At 53.3% G+C, this 17,388-nt stretch overlaps 1 protein-coding gene across 1 annotated transcript in view; it reads left to right on the forward strand.

Annotated features, from left to right (window-relative positions):
- Nucleotides 1-17,388, forward strand: part of CASQ1 (calsequestrin 1) — a 34,306-nt gene extending 16,918 nt beyond the window's left edge. The window contains exons 5-11 of the mRNA XM_073322582.1: nt 2,885-2,958; nt 3,476-3,606; nt 8,346-8,391; nt 11,296-11,350; nt 12,024-12,124; nt 15,364-15,438; nt 16,159-17,388. Coding sequence (XP_073178683.1) covers nt 2,885-2,958; nt 3,476-3,606; nt 8,346-8,391; nt 11,296-11,350; nt 12,024-12,124; nt 15,364-15,438; nt 16,159-16,308 — 632 coding nt within the window. The 3' untranslated portion in view covers nt 16,309-17,388. The remainder of the gene's footprint in view (nt 1-2,884; nt 2,959-3,475; nt 3,607-8,345; nt 8,392-11,295; nt 11,351-12,023; nt 12,125-15,363; nt 15,439-16,158) is intronic.

Here is a 17,388-nt window from a genome sequence, read left to right on the forward strand (position 1 = left end):
GTCTCTGCCAGGGTCAGGGCTTGCACCCTCTGCAGGCTGCAGCCACTAGGAGGTGACATAACCAAACACAGCCGCTGAGGAGGTGGGGCTGACAATACAGTAGGAGGCACTGTCCTCTCTGACTCAGTGCTGTCCTCAGTGCCCCAGTGAGTGGCTAGGGGGCACTGTGCAGCTGGGAGTGGTGTGGGTGACTCAGTAGGGGGTGCTCTCTCCTCTGATGCTCACTCCAATGCCCCAGCTGGGCTGTACTGATGGAGGTGTTGCGTGATGCCAAATACAAACTGAGGGCCTGACCACTTGCACGTCATTTAAGATCCCCTGGGACTTTTTGTAAAAGCTGAGCTGTCATTCCTTGTGTCCAGGCCGAACCCCAGCTCAGATGATTCCACGGTCCCGCCTCCATCACCCCAATCTCCTGCAGCTTCACTTCCTGCACTGAACTGTTGTGTAGCGTTTTGTGTGGCTGTTAAACAGCTGCCACATCCCACCCTGGAGGTGGCTGCATTGCAGTGCTGGGTGAGCGATCCCTGTGCAGCGTTGCAGTGTGCTGTTAAACAGCTGCCACATCCCACCCCGGAGGTGGCTGCATTGCAGTGCTGGGTGAACGATCCTTGTGCAGCATTGCAGTGTGCCGTTAAACAGATGCCATGCTCCAGCCCTGAAGCAGGAACTCACCGTTCTTTGTAAGCTCCTTGTGAACTTTCTGGAGACAAAATGCTACGAAAAAGTCTCCCCTGTTGGGGCCAGCCCCTGAGCCCTTCCTGGTGCAGCCCCAGTACCGTGACAGCAGGGCCAATTTCATCCCATCCAACAACCCAGCCAGGAGGTGACCGAGAGCAAATTCTCATTGCTGCCGTTTTGAATTCAGACATGTTATGAGCTAACAGCCCAGCAGCCTCTTGCCAAGCCCTGATTAGGGCCTGCTGTCTCGCCAGCATTAAGTGAGCTTAACCCATCAGATCCCCTCACAGCTCCGCTCACCTGGCGCAGAGTGAGTTGCCCGGCCCCCGAGCCATTCCGGGCACAGTTCCCCTCCTGGTAGGATACGCTGTATCCCCGAGGATGAGGGGATCCGCCTGCCCACTCTAGATTAACTCTCGCTTCAGATCCCGCACCCCCACCCTGCCAGCCTCAGCAATTCCACTGCTTTCCACGCCACATGCTCCTCTCTCTCTCCTACGGGATCCCAGCCCAATTCCCCCCATCCCCTCCAGAGGCCCAGGCCCAGTCTTCCTTATGGCTAGTTTTGCCGCTGCTCAGCTAAGAACTGAGCCAGATGTTCACCCCAAATCTACCGAGTGTGAAAGAGTCGACACATTTAAAACAGAGGAAACCCAGGTCATGACTGGACACGGCGCATGGTTCACCTGTGGAACTCATTGCCACATGGTTTCATTGAGGTCAGCGATTGTCAGGATTGAAATAAAGGGTTGGGCATTGATATGGGTGACTCAGAGTCATGTGAGACGGGAAGAAAATAAAAAGGGGATCGACAATAAACTCGCCTGCTTCACTAATGGTGCTAAGGCGAAGGTAAGTTACTCCATAAATTGTCCACTGGGTGGAGTCTCTTACTCCTTCCTGCAAGGCAGCTGGGACCATCCACTGCTGCAGATTGGGGTGTCCCGCGGTTGGGGTGCTCCGAGCTGTGGCATGGGGGCTGTAATGACGACGAGCGCTCAGGGCCTCGTTAGACTGTCCCACCCTGACTGAGGGGGGGATAACGCCTCCTCCTGCCATTGCCGCCACTTCCCATCCAGCCCTGGCTGCTTCTCTGGGCATCTCCCAGCCACGAGGGGCCCAGCACCAGGCCCTGAGCAGAATCCCATCCCCCCGTACTGGTGCCTCTTCAGGGGGGCTCTTGCAGGGTGAGCAGAACGCACACGTGTAGCCAGCTAATAAGGCCAGGGGAGGCTAAACCCAGCCACACCATCATCCAGACAGCAGAGCAATGGGCCACCCAGCTTCCCTAACTGGGGCAACCCAGCAGCTAGGGTGTGAGCCCAGCAGGGGGAACCCCAGAGTGCCCAAGGTAGGACAGATTTCCCCCATCGGTGCCTCAGAGGGCTGGAGGCAATGGGTGAGCAGAGATCTGTCCCAGGCAGCCAGGGAGACGCTTCGAATTAGGCATCAGGAAAGTGGTGCAGGGGCTAGAAACACTCAGAAATTTACCAATCAGCCACTCTGGGCAGGACAGGGGTCTAGCCAGAGTCTGGCCTCCTGCGTTCTCTGTGCAGAGTGTGAATTGGTGGCTGGTGTCGGGATGGGGGAGGCAAGGCTGGTGGGTTCTGTCCCCATTTCTGGGAGGAGAGTGTGTCCATAAAAGTGGAACCGGGTGCTCCTGGGTTCCTTCCCTTCTGTGTGACCTTGGACAAGTCCCTGCCCAGATCTGTGCCTCAGTTTCCTTGTGGGTGAGGTATCAATGGAGGATGTGGGAGTCAGGAGTACTGCGTGATTCGGAAGCAGTTTTACTGATGAATTCATGGGTTGATTTTTGAGACATGTAGGTGGGAGCCGCAGCAGAAGTAGGTGTTATTATGTTTAATAATAAGTAACTAATTAATTGGCTGATCAATCAACACATGCAAAGCATGTCAGTCCTGAGAGGAGAGGAGGCATGGAGAGGGGAAGGGATGTTATGACTGCAGTGCCCCTCACATTAGGAATCAACAGGCCTTTGTCCCCTCTAGTGGCTGACCTATGGCAGGAGATAAGAGTCTACTACAGCTGCTTGTTAAGAGTTGCTGGATGCTCACATTGTTAGTACAGAAGGTCCTGAGTTCAGTCCTGGTTGATGACCCTAGTTGGGGCAGTTGCTGGTCCAGCCCTGACTGTGGGCATTCACAGCCCTATACCCATGACCCCATGGCTCTGTCTCTTTCAGATTTCAAGGCCTTTGTGGATGCAGCTGAGGAGTTCCATCCATACATCCCCTTCTTTGCAACCTTTGACGGCAAGGTAGGCGCAAGGGGGAGCATCCAGCTAGTGATGGGGCGGGGCCAAGGGATGTTGAATGGGGAAGAGGAAGCTTGTGTGAGCTCCAGGAAGCAAAAGACCCTTATCTGGGGGGAGGGGATCCTTCCCTCTCCCTCTTCCCATGTCTGAGCTCTATGAGCATCTGCTGCCAAAGCGAATGGGCCTGGAATAACCCTGTTGGCTACTAGAGTGAGGCAGGGCAGGGTCAGGTCGGGCATAATTCCCCTGCTGCCAAGCACAAACTGCTCCGGCTGCAGTCGGGGGGAGCTGCCTGGGATGTAGGGGAATCAGGGCCAACAGACCCATCCCACGCCAGCTCCTTGGCAGCACAGCATACAGATCAGGATCAGGCCCCATCGCTCCCGCCCCTTCCACAGCAGCAAGGGAAGGAGCCCGTGGGACTGAGGCAACTGCTGGGGGTGTGGGGAGGTTTCCTGTGGTTCACAGTAACCAGGCCACGGACACCCTCGCTCACTGGCCACCTGCCTTCCCATTGCAGGTGGCCAAGAAGCTGACCCTGAAGCTGAACGAGATCGATTACTACGAGCCGTTCATGGACAAGCCCGTCACCATCCCTGACAAGCCCAACAGCGAGGAGGAGATCGTGCAATTCATCGAGGAGCACAAGAGGTAGGGGGCTGCCAGCCACGGGATGGATCAGAGCCCCAGTAGGGCAGGAGGGTGGCCTAGTGCTTCAAACGCTGGGCTGAGACTCCGGATGCCTGGCTTCCATTCTGACTCCCTGTCTGATCTTGGGAGAGCCACCCAGGCCTACGTTTTCCGATGTGACTGGTGATATGGGGGATCTCATCTGCTGCTAGGCACCTGCCCCCCTGGAAACCAGACCCCATTATGGTGTCCAAAGGTGGGTGCCTGAATTCACCAGGATTTAGGAAACGGCCATTTTAAGCACTTCATGCCTCCGTTTCCCCACCTGTTGCCTGGGGAAACTTTGCCTGAAGGGCAAAGAGGCCAGAAGGTCCCCTACACCGGGGCTCCTGTAGGCAGCCAGGGCTGGGGAAGGTGGACAGAGTTGGCTGAAGGGGCGCACAGCTAGGGAGACATAATCATTCAACTTCCCAGCTGGGCAGCGAAGGAAATGATGTGCGGGCTCGGAGAGGGTGCAGCACGTCTCCAGGGGTGAATGCCAGCCTGGGCTGTGAGGACTTTGCTGCTGGGTGTGGCAGGTTACGTAGACAGAGAACACAGGGTGTCCCGCTCAGCCCCTTGGGCCTGCAGCGCTGGTCTGGAACAGGCTGCTGCTGGGATTTGAACCCTCCGAGAAGGCATCTCGGGGGGACTGGCCTGGAACCAGGAAGCAAAGCAATGAGCAAAAAAATAACTGAAAGCGCGGGCCAGAATTTCCCAATTCTGCCAGCTGGGCTGGGCTGGGTAGGTGGGGCTTACAGGAGGGGGAAGGGGTATAGGTCAGCACCTGACGATGGGGGGAGCTTTTGATGGGGGACAGCTCTCAGAGGGGCCAGGTTCCACATGACAGAGAGAGAGAGTAGTGATTGGGTGTGGAAGGGCACAGTCGATCGTGCCATGGAGCCAGTCAGTCACTAGGGGATATTACAGTCGGGCACAGTAAGGAACTGCAGGTTTCAGAGTAGCAGCTGGGTTAGTCTGTATCCTCAGAAAGAACAGGAGGACTTGTGGCACCTTAGAGACAAACACATTTATTAGAGCATAAGCTTTCGTGGGCTACAGCTCACTTCATCGGATGAATAGAAAGGAACATATAGTAAGATATATAGATATACATACAGAGAAGTTGGAAATTACCAAACAAACTGTGAGAGGCTCATTGGTTAAGATGAGCTATTACCAGCAGGAGAAAAAAAAAACTTTTGTAGTGATAATCAAGATGGCCCATTTAGAAGGTTGATAAGAAGGTGTGAGGATACTGAACATGGGGAAATAGATTCAATATGTGTAATGACCCAGCCACTCCCAGGCTCTGTTCAAACCCAAGTTAATGGGATCTAGTTTGCATATGAATTCAAGCTCAGCAGTTTCTCGTTGGAGTCTGTTTTTGAAACTTTTCTGCTGCAAAATTGCCACCCTTAAGTCTCTTACTGAGTGACCAGAGAGGTTGAAGTGTTCTCCTACCGGTTTTTCAATGTTATGATTCCTGATGTCTGATTTGTGTCCATTTATCCTTTTACGTAGAGACTGTCCGGTTTGGCAAACGTACCTGGGAGAGGGGCATTGCTGGCACATGATGGCATATATCACATTGGTAGACGTGCAGGTGAACGAGCCCCTGATGGAGTGGCTGATGTGATTAGGTCCTATGATGGTGTCACTTGAATAAATATGTGGACAGAGTTGGCATCGGGCTTTGTTGCAAGGAGAGGTTCCTGGGTTAGTGTTTTTGTTGTGTGGTATGTGGTTGCTGATGAGTATTTGCTTCAGGCTGGGGGGCTGTCTGTAAGTGAGGACTGGCCTGTCTCCCAAGATCTGTGAGAGTGAGGGATCATTTTTTAGGTTAGGTTGTAAGTGGCTCATGACAGGGAGCTCCAGTTCATTTTGACCTACAGCTACAGTCGGTCACCTTGGGGAGCTCCAGTCAGTTGTACCAGGGAGCTACAGTTGGTCATGAGGGTCACCATGAGGAGCTACAGCCAGCTGCGATTTCGAGCTGCAGTTGAACTTGATGAGGAGGGAACTACCACTGGCTGCCATGGGGCATTAGGCAGCTGCCACGAGAAGTCAGCTGCCACGAGGAATCAGTTGCCATGGGGAGTTAGTTGCCATGGAGAATTAGTTGCCGTGGGGAGTTAGGGTTGATGGTGCGAGGGAACGATCCCGATGGGGAGATACCGCGGCTGGCTCGCCATGGGGAGCAGGACTGCCCGGCACAGCTGCCCGGCACATCCCGGCACAGACACTGGTTTCCCCATTGGATGCATGTGGCTAGGGCTGGGATACACTTTTGCCCAGCCTGACAACAGCTCCGTTTCTATGGCTGCGGCAGAGCAAGGAAATTCTCCTGCTGCCATAGAAACATGGCCCTGGTTTGGCGCAGAGTCTGGCTCCCAGGAGGGGGCTGGGCACCTGGTTACTTCTGGGGGCTCCATGGAGCAAAAGCCCCTTCCTCCCCCTAAGGGACCCTCCTCCCGCAAAGGCAGTGATGTGATCCACACCCAGCCGCTAGCCCGTCATAACCAGATCCACTCCTGCTGGGAGATTTGCCCAGAGAGACCTCCTACCCCTGCCCTCCACTAGGGGGAGCTGCTGTGATTTCCAGGGTGCGGGACCATTGGAGCTTAATTATTGTCTCCCCCCAGCTGCGCAAGCCACGCCCTCTCCTCCGACAGCTCTGCCCACTTTTTCCCAGCCCAGGCTGCCCCTGGGGTCCTGGTGGGAGAGGGGGTTTCAGCTGCTTTGTCCTTCTGTGGCCTCCCCCATGACAGACTTTCCTGGAGCCAACCCTATTGTCCTTCTCCTCCATGTCCCCTCTAGAGCCCTCCCAGCTGAGATTCAATTCCAAGGCTCCGACCACTTGTCACTAAATATCCTGTGGCACTTACGCAAGGAGTGGGGATGTTACTCTAGGGTCCTGACCTAATTCCCACTTGGATCATTACGGCCGCTACACGCAGTCAGTTAGAGACAGGATTGCCCTTCATTTCCTGCCCTAAATTGCTGTGCTGTGTGCCTGTGACACAGCAGCTATGTCCCACCCCAGAGATGGCTGCATTTTCAGCAGTGGGTGAGTGATCCCTCTGCAACATTGCTGTGTGGCTGTTAAATGACAATACTGCCTCACCCCAGAGGTGGCTGCATTTCAGCAGCAACCAAAGCATAACCTCGGCACGCAGGGCATAGAAAGCACAGTGGATGGGGGTAGCTTGCCTGGCTTCTGCCCTTGCTGTCTGAGGATAAAGGGATTCCAACATCCAGGACTATGGAACCAGCACTAACCTCCCTACAGAAGGGAGGGGAGTTGCTATGGAGATTTATCCAGCCTGATTCTCACTTATGCTGTCAAGCCTCCCCCCGCCCCGCCTACAATGAGTCTCTCCAGAGGTCATTGAGGAGGCACAAGGGTCCTGTTCCCAGGGTAGCAGGTGGAGCAGGGCATGCTGCACTGTGGCTATTCCCTGCTTCTTGGGGAGCAGAGTGTAGATTAGAGCAGCCCTGAGGCTGCTCTAACTGACACTGGAGCTGAAAGCCAAATTAATCCCCCCTGCCCCGGCATAGGAACTGAGGAGCTGAGAATCAGGGCCCTACATTTTCAGGCCAGAAGGAGCTCCCCATGCTTGTCTAGCGTGACCTGGGCCACACAGGCCAGAGCACTTCACCTTGTGACTCCAAGGGTCTGTCGTACTTGCTGTTCCCCCCGCCCCTGGGCACTGAGAGCCAAGGGGTTAACAGCCCAGCGCTGCACCCCCAAGCAGATTGCATTTCTGGACAGGGATGTTCCCGACACATTGTCCTGGCTGCCTGTTCACTCTAATCCCCTGGGATCAAACTGCCACTCCCCTCCCTCCCCCACCCAGCGACCTCAATACAGAGCAGCCCAGAAAAGGGAAAGGCAAGGGGATGGGAGTGATTCAGGGGTGATGTTCCCCAGGCACAGAGGCCTAGGAGCACAGGGCATGGCTCTGCGAAGGGCGGTAGATCCCCAGGGCCAGATCTCTGCTTTTGTTCATTTTACTGCCATGGTGCGTGAGGCCCTGCCCCTCCCTGACTCACGCTAAAAGCTGGCAGATCAGGGACTATGGTTGCCATGGCAGCTGCTTTTTATTCCATCAAATAGCTCGGCAGTTACTTCCCGACTGGATTGTGTTAGATTTTGTGCTGCTTTGTTCCCTTTTGTATCTCTCCATCCGCCTTTGTCTCTCTCACTGTCTCTACCCTACTTGTTGCAAAATTTGGCTCACGGTTTCAAATGCCCAAAGTTTAGCACCACACAGACCCAGCAGCTGTGTTCTTCCACCACAGGGTAGAAGAACTGAACCTTAGGAGCCCTGTTCTCTAACCACTAGACCACACTCCCACCTAGAGCTGGCAATACAACCTAGGAGTCCTGCCTCCAGCTCCCTTTCGCTAACCACTACCCCACATTTCCACCCCACATGGGGCATAGAACCCAGTAGTCTTGACTTTCATGCTCCCTGCTTTAACCATTATACAACTCTCCCTTTCAAAGCTAGGAGCAGAATCCAGGCACCATGACTTCCAGTCCCTTGCTCTGCCCAAGAGAAATTAAACTCTGAGGACCACTCTTGCCCCATGGAGGAGCATGGACTTAGCAGATGCCACCTGACTACCTGGGGCATGCCTGATGAGTGCTGGGTTTATGCAGGCCTCCATCCCTCACACACTCCCTCAAAGAAGCCTCTGTTGTTATCTTGCAGGTCAACACTGAGGAAGCTCAAGCCAGACAGCATGTATGAGACCTGGGTAAGTCCAGAGAGTGCCTGGCATCACGTGAGGTTAGTGCTGTGGCATGGCCAGTCAGGGGCCCAGCTCCTTGCCAGCCAGCCATCTAACCCACCCAAGCATGGCACTGAACCTGCACCATGAGCCTCTAGTGTCCCTCCAGCCTGCCCCCCACCTCCAAATGACATGCTGTTAGTAGCATAGCTGGGGTGCCTGAAAGCATACTGCATTGAACCCTGGAGAATGTCCTCAGGGCGCAATCCTGGATTGGCCCCCCAGGATGAACTAGACGGGATTGAATAGCTCTTTTCCTATCTCTGATTTCTTTCAACTCCTGAAGTTCATGCTAGTTTCTCCCATGATCCTTAATTCGGGCAAATCTCCAGTGGAAGGCACCAGGCCCAATCCTTGATGAACTCTTCGGGCCTGATTCTCCCATGCACCATCCTTTACATCTATGCCATGGGGTATGGAATGTTACCAGATCAGAATGGCAGTACTTTGCACCCATTTTGCGCTGATGTATATGTCTGCACAAAAGGCAGGGGAAACAGAGAATCAGACCCAATGTGTTAAGGACTCAGCTGAGACTGGGTCTATTCTTTATTCAGTTCCTTAAATGCACCACACACATATTTGTGACCAGATTCTTAGCTGACGTAGAGCAGAATAGTTCCAGAGACATAAATGCTGCTACACTGATTTACACCAGCTGAGGATCTGGCTCTTAAAACCTTTACGAAAAATATATGAAAAAAATCCCATGAAACTGGACACATTTATGCCTTTAGTTAAAGCATACAGCTGACTCATTAAATAGTCAGTGGAAGTTAGGTGCCTAAATACCTTAGGGTCTGGGCCTCAGTGTCCAGCTGTTTGGGCCCACAATTATACATTGGTTGGGGGAAGGGTGCGGGGAGGTATGTTAAGGATTTTAGAAAACTAATATTAATAGAAATTATGTCACCGATTTTTTCCTCATTTCCATCAAAACACTTTTCTGTTTAGATTTAGACACTTTTCTGTTTCTTCAGCAGCTAAAAGGCATCAGCTTTGAGCTGGTGCAGGAAAAGAAGAAAGTGAAATTGGCTAGACAATGAGTAGAAAGTGAAATTGGCTAGACAATGAGTAGAAAGTGAAATTGACTAGAATGGGAAACTGACATGAAATTGACAAGAAAGTGAAAAAGAACAGAACCTGACAGACCAAATTAAATGTTTTACATGCTTTCTGTTTTAACAACCTGCCATGTGGTGTCATTAGCACCGGGAATAATTGGTTTGATTTCCCAGAAGTTCTGAACCTAACTTCACTAGCAGTTCTGCACGCTCAGGAAAATCAAAGCACCCAAGATCGAAAATGTGGGCTCTCATTTTTAGCCCAGCCATGCCCCATTATGTATTTGACATTTTTTTAAATCACAAAGATGGGGGTGATTTTGTAAGATATTTTTCCCCTTTAAAAATCTATTGTCACCTCTGTCTTTCATATGTGTGCCTATTGCCAATATGGTTTATAGTCCATATAACAAATAGCTAGGAAATAGACGCTGTACATTTCCTGCATGTGACAACATCCGGTAATAAACACTAACCCGAAAATATCACTGGGCCTGTTACATTCTAAGCTGCATTATTCTTTGGTTTGTAGGTGTTCTCTCTGTGTGTCTATTGGAGGGAGAGGTTAATGCTATGGGGTATATGTATGTGTGTGTGGTGTATCCAATATGTGTGTCTGTGCACATGTAATTGTGCTTCTGCATCTGTGTATATGTGTGTGCACATACGCTGTGTGTGTGTCTGGTTTGTGCAGAATGTGTGTACCTGTGATTTGCATATGTGTGGTGTGTTTGCATATCTGAGACAATGTCAATACATGCCTCTTTCTTTGGGTGGGACATGTGTTCCTGTAGTTATCTGCACGTATTGCTCATGTGTGAATGCACAGAGATCTGTGTGTGTCTGTGTACACTTGCCAAGGTGAGTGCATGTGTGTGTACATACATCCTCTTATGTGTGTATGCACAACAAAGTAGGGCCACTTCCATAAAGGCCTGTGTGTATATTTGTGTGTGTGTTTTGACACGTGCATATAGATTTTTGTGCATGTAAATCTTTGCCTGCACCTGGGCATGTAGGTGTATTTTCACAGGGGGCTTTGAGCATATGGTGCACATATGTTACTAGTGAATGCACATGAGTATGGTGGTGTGGGGGTAGGCACGTGGATGTGGGCAGGGAGTGTCCTTGGGAGCTTTGATATGACTATATATGGATGTGTCTGTACCGGCGCGTGAATGGGCTGTGTACATTTGCATTCAGGTGTGTACTGGGCTGTGAATGTCTGTGTTGGGGTGAATGAGGTGTGTGAGCTTGCGCTAAGGTTTGCATTGGGGCACTGATAAATGTGCACGGGGTGTGAATGGGGGTGTGAGCTTGCACTAGGGTTTGCATTGGGGCATTAATGATTGTGCATGGGTTTGTGAATGGGGGGTGAGTTTGCACTAGGGTTTGCATTGGGGCACTGATGGGTGTGAATGGGGGTGTGAGTTTGCACTAGGGTTTGCATCAGGGCATTAATGAATGTGCATGGGGGTGGGAATGGGGGGTGGTCTTGCACTAGGGTTTGCATTGGGGCATTAATGAATGTGCATGGGGGTGTGAATGGGGTGAGATTGCACTAGGGCTTGCATTGGGGCACTGATGGGCATGAATGGGAGTGTGAATGGGGTGTGCACACCTGCATTCACGTGCGAGCAGGGCTGTGGGTAAGTGTGCAGATCTGTCCATCTCCCAGCTGATCCTCTGACCTGAACACACTCTGCACCCCACTCCTCCCTATTTGCAAGGGGGGTCTGACACCCCCCGCACAACAGGAAGGTGGATGCACCTGGTGACCGGTGACTCTCTCTGCTCTGCTCCCCAGGAAGATGACATGGACGGAATCCACATTGTGGCCTTTGCAGAGGAGGATGACCCTGGTAAGAGCTGCCGCTGATCACTGCGCAGAGACCCAGAGTGGCTGAGCAGAGCTCCAGGGGCGCTGCACCACCCCAGGGGGCACTCTATTGGCCTGGGGCGCAGCATCCTCCAATGTGGGGTGCTTGACGGTCCCAGGAGGGGCCCTCTATGCTCTGAGGGGCACTGCTCCATTAGGGGGCCGGGGGGGGATGCAGAAGTCTGGCTGCCGGGAAGGGCGCACAGCAGGGGAAGGGGCAGCGGGAGCAGGTGGGGCTGGTACCACCCAAAGGTTAGGCAGGTGAAATAGACACATGAAGGTGGCACCAGGGCAAAGGGGCGGCAGCAAGTGGGTATCAGCCTGTGTCTGATCCATTGCAGGGCGGGCACAGCCCCTTCCTCTCCTCCCCAACCTGCCTCTGAGCTGGAATGCTCAGCTATTGGGGGAGGAGGAGGCAGGAGCTGGATCAGGTTGCATGGGAGGTGTTCATAAGCTGGAGTTGGGGGTGTTACTATGTAGGGAGAGGGGGTTTAGGCTGGGGCGCTTGGCATGCAGTGGGAGGGCGGCCGGTGAGAGGGAGGTTGGGAGGGGAGGTGGCCTAACCCCTGGAGCTCTCAGTGCTCAGCCTGGCTCCCCGGGGCAGTGGCCTCTTGCCCTTGCCTGGTCCCTCACCCCCCTGCTCTCTCCGGGCGCAGACGGTTATGAATTCCTGGAGATCCTGAAGGACGTTGCCCAGGACAATACAGACAATCCCGACCTGAGCATCATCTGGATCGACCCAGAGGACTTTCCCCTGGTACGTGGTGCCCATGCGTTCCAGAACCGCTGTCAGCGGCTCGCTGGTGGCCAGTGGGAGGGATAGGCGCAGCTGCAGGCTGTGGGTAGAATTGGTAAGAGATCCTCCCCCGCCCTTTCCGAGGGTCTATCTGCCCAGGAACGGAACACTCCGCCAGGGGACCCTTCCATAAGACACCTGGATCTTGCTTGCTCCGGCCTCCCCAGACCAGGTCACAGCCACCGGCAGGGCCACAGGACAGGAGGGTAAAGAGGAAGGGCCAGATCCAGCCCTGGTATAATGGCACGGACTCCAGCAACCTTACCCCAGGGATGAAGTCGGCCCCAGAGCTGTAACAAAATCCCCCATGCTGTGAGGACAGGGACTGTGTAAATTCTGCCTGCAGTGGAGTTATCAAGCGGGACCTCCTCACGCACTGTAACAGTCTTCACATGGCGTCACACACCCTGACCTACCTCCCCAGCCAGGTGAGCTCACCTCTGTGATAGCCGGCCCCTTGCACCAAGAATCACAGTGATAGTCAAGTTATGCCCAGTCCCAAAGGACCAGTCACTTGCCCCAGGTCATTTGTACCTTAGATCTCACACCAAAGACAATGCTTGTAGCACTGTAGCCAATCCAATAATAAACAATATGAAGATATATATTAAACGGGAAAAGGAAACAAGAGAGATATTTACAGGGTTAGTGCAGATGAACAAAGATACACAAATGAGTTACAATCGTAAGTGTCAAATGTAATAGAAGCTTCTGTAATCAGCAAGCTCTATATGTCCTTCAGGGCTAACCTAGGCTAAGCAGCTGGGGATCTCTTGCTTGTGCCTAGAACACCTTGCCCCCCAGAGTCCGAGCAGCACAGAGATCCAGTTCCTTCTTGTTAGGGGCTTTTATCCCTTAGCTGAAAACTCAGCTGAAGGGTGGAATCCACTTGCATGACTCGTCTTCATGGGGGGAGAGCAGAACAACCAGTGTCTTTTGTCCTCTTTAACATCCCACAATCTGGTGTCAATGGACCTTTCCTTTTGGGCAGAATGTGACACCTTCTGCTGCAGATCAGCACATCACACTGGTTCATGTCTCTCTCCTGTTTGGTGATTTACACAGTCACAGAGACTCACAATACCGCCGCTCAGATATTACCTTAGCATGTAGGATACAGATGTTATAAGGGAGATTAATGCTGGCAGCATCTCACCAGCATTCAATAACATCTAAAGACTGAACACATTCTTCTAATCCCATTTTAATAATACTAACACACAGGTGAAGCAGACTGATTCAAGCTGGGTATTTGGCATTGGGGACGTTGGCATGAGCTGGCACCTGGTCTGCCAGCGTCAAAATAGATAGATAAACAGACAGACTCCCTGCCTCTAAGCATCATTAATGCCCAGTTCTGGCTGGCTGGCAGGGCCTCATTCCTTTCCAGAATACTGACTGCATGGCACCTCTTCTGTGACAGCCAGGAAATACAGCGTTAAGGTACATGCCAGCCCCACCAGCCTTAACCCTGGCAGACAGGATAGTGCTCTCTCATCCCAGGTTCTTTGGGGCTCATGGGGATGCAGCCCATGGGACAGTAGGAGAAATGGTCAGACCTTGTCCTCACTAAGGTAAAAGTCTCATTCAGGGCAGACTTGGTGAACTGCCCAGCCAACACCCCAGAGCTGCCAGATGTTACCACCCCCTGGGGGGAAGGGATAGCTCAGTGGTTTGAGCATTGGCCTGCTAAACCCAGGGTTGTGAGTTCAATCCTTGAGGGGGCCACTTAGGGATCTGGGGCAAAAATTGGGGATTGGTCCTGCTTTGAGCAGGGGGTTGGACTAGATGACCTCCTGAGGTCCCTTCCAACCCTGATATTCTGTGTTTCTGTGATCCTTGTCCCAAGGGTTCCCCGGGGACATCCCCTGCACTTCCCTCTGCCCGGTAGGGACCTATCACCTCTGCCCCAGATCTCCGCAGCAGGAACACCCCATTGCGCTGCTGTACTCACACAGCCCACAGGGCTCAGCCCAGAAACGAGGGGTCCCACTGGGTGCGGATGCCCCTTTCCACATATCACAGCTTGAGTTGTGGTAACCTGCTGCCAGAAGTCATTTCCCCAGTCAAACCAGCTGTCCCTGGCCCAGCCAATCCAGCCGTCCCTCTGGGGCACCTGGCACTGGCCACTGTTGGCAGACAGGATACTGGGCTAGATGGATCTTTGGTCTGACTCAGTCTGGCCATGTTATGTTCATCTATTCCAGCCACCCCTAACGCAGTGAGGATCAGATGTGGTGCACGCAGACCATGAGAGAGTCCAGGGCTGTGGGATGCAACAGGCCACATAAAAATAGCAGATGTACTTAGTCATTTCTGCCATCTGCTTATCACAGGGCAGCCCTGTCTGAGATACACTGACAGCACATCCCAGGGGCTCTTGCCCGGTCCAGGAGGCACAGTTAAGGTTGTGAGGCAGGGCTGGTGTTAACTCTGCATTTCCTGGTTTTTCGGTGGATTAAATGTAGCAAAACTCGATGTTCTGAAAGGGCAAGAAGTCCTTAACTCTGGATTAACAACATTTTGGGCAGTGGATGGATAGATGGAGAGTGACAGAGAGATGAGTGTGTATGGAGATAGATAGATAGATAATCCTATTTTCACAGGTGATAGTGAACTGTGTTACTGGAGCCCCAGCTGCTCTGTAGAGCTGTTCTTTGCCAGCAGACCCTCCCGAGAGAGCAGGTGTTCCCAACTCCACCTCCTGCCCCTCGGGGTGACTCTGCCTTGGGTGCGGGGAGGCTAGCTGGGGGCATTCCGGTGTGCTCAGCCCACTCTGTAAATAGCACTGGGCAGCACAGGCTGGGAGCTGGAGCCAGAGGGAACCACAGGGTCTGTCTGTGCCTGGCAGCTTCCATAACAAATCCCCTTTCTTATTTCATCTACTTCCCTTTGCCCGTCTCAAGGGAGTTTCCTTCCAGGTACCCAACATTCTTGCATTCAGCCTTGGGGCTGTGCCAAGATGGTCAGTGTCTGGGTGCAGATGGTGCTTTTAGAAAGTGGAATAAAATGAATAGGGGTGTGTCACCGCTGCCCTCTGCTGGATGAAACCTGAACAGTTTGATGGTGTGTCATAAGCCCTATCATGCTAACAACTAATGGGGAGTCTCCATTAGCTCAGGTGGTGGGTGCCATGGTGCAGAGCAGGCATGGCTTTGTTGCAGTGCTCATGCACCTTTGCTCTTCTTCTCCTGCTCCAGCTGATCCCATACTGGGAGAAGACGTTCGATATCGACCTGTCTCAGCCCCAGATTGGTGTGGTCAACGTCACGGATGTGAGTATACAGACACGCAGGGGCCGCCCGTGTGTCGGAGCCAGGCTGGCTGGGAGTCAGCCTCTTTGCAATCCCTGGGGATGTGAACCCTGCTGGGTCGAGGGAGCTCAGTGCCCCGCCTCCCTGCAGCCTGTGTTTCAAACGTGTGCTGGAGCTATGCCACGGCCCTGGGAAAATCAGCACTGCTGTAGCCCAGCTTGGGGACACGCTTCCAACATGCTTTGGTCCTGTGTGTTCTGCACAGATTGGTCTGTGTCAGAAATGTCCCGGCACTGGCTCCACTCAGCATCGCGGCCTCCTCTGTGCAGCTGCTGATCTCTGTGCCCTGCGGCACGCACGGGGCCACAGAGGATCCAGCCTGGAGCCTGAATGAATTACGGGCCAGGTCTGGAGGCCCCTGTTTATGCCCAGAGCTGGGGACATCCCAGGCTACCCCAGGCCAGCTTCCCCGCGGCACCCGGTCAGTTTGCCCTGGGGGTCACAGGGACCAGGAGAGCTCAGGCCAGGGCCTGATCCTTGGATAGCAATGGGGACAGGGCAGCTATACAGTACAGACACTGGGATCCGAGACCTGAGCCGCCCGTCACACAGAGAGTCTAGCCACGCTGGATCCAGCACCAGGGGTGACCCAGTCTCCAGCCTCCTGGGCCATCCTGCCCACCCCCACACACATTCACTCCTTCCCTCCCCTGCAAATCACCCCTCCCCCTTCCTCCTCAGGCTGACAGCATCTGGATGCAGATGGACAACGAGGAGGACCTGCCATCCACGGAGGAGCTGGAGGACTGGCTTGAGGACGTGCTGGAGGGGGAAATCAACACGGAGGACGACGACGATGATGACGATGACGATGATGATGATGATGATTAGCTGCCTCTCTGAGGGCATCCCCAGCCTGCCTGACACACAAGACCAGGCCCCGCCCGGGTCGCACCCCACAGGGGGCTCAGGCGTGGGAGTGATGGGCCCGCGGCCGTGCCGGGGCAAAGAATGCCACCAGACTGTAACGACAATGCCTTTTTATATGGATCTGACCGCAGCTGATGTCCCCCGGCCCCATGCTACCCCCTGCAGGACACTGACTCCAGGGGGAAGATTGGGCTCACTGGGGACGAATTCCCCTCAATAGAGTTCATCTTCCCCCTCTCCCTCCCTCTCTCTCTCTGCAGCCACCCATCTGGATTTTGATCTCAACACCTGTGAGTTGGGAGCTGTCAAGTCCCACTCCGCCCCCTGTGTGTCACGAGCACCTCCTGTCTGGTCCCTTCCCCCTGGTAGAGCCGGGAGAGTTTGCTCTTTCCCTGCTGAGGGGCAAGTGTTCACCCAGCCTGAGCCAAACATCGAAGCGGGAGAGTTTCAAAAGCACCGGAAGAGCCCAAGTCCCATCAGCTTTCATTGTGCTCTTAAATCTCTCCCCTGAATTTGAAGAGGGGAAGTTACAGCCCAACTGGAACATTGTGGGTTAGAACTCAGTCCCTCCCCTCATAAAAGCCAAATGCCCTGAGTTAGAGGAGAATCTCCTTTCTCTCTCAGCATTATAGGGCTCATGACACACAGTAGAGCAGCTCCCATTCCAACCACTAGAGGGCAACTGTGTCCTGTACAGACATAGTCAGTCCATTACAAAGCATAAATAAGCCTGCAGGCAAACTGAAGGCCAAATCAGAGGAAATCTGTCCCTTAAAATCACAGTTTGCCAACCTGAGATTAAAATCCACTCTGCGTGTCTCTCCTACTGCACAGGCAGCTCATCCCTTCCCCAGTGTCCCTGTGTGGACTTTTAATCAGCGATCTCCGCTGGTTCCATCGCAGCACAATGAACCCTTACCTCCTCCCATGGAACAACACGCCCTCCCTTGCAGGGGAGCAGTCAATGTACAATTTGTATATTTTTAAACAACTTTGTACAGATCAATATTGTAACAACCAACGTGAATAAAAACGAACAGT

Source organism: Lepidochelys kempii, chromosome 24, assembly GCF_965140265.1.
Source record: "Lepidochelys kempii isolate rLepKem1 chromosome 24, rLepKem1.hap2, whole genome shotgun sequence".
NCBI lineage: Eukaryota > Metazoa > Chordata > Testudines > Cheloniidae > Lepidochelys > Lepidochelys kempii.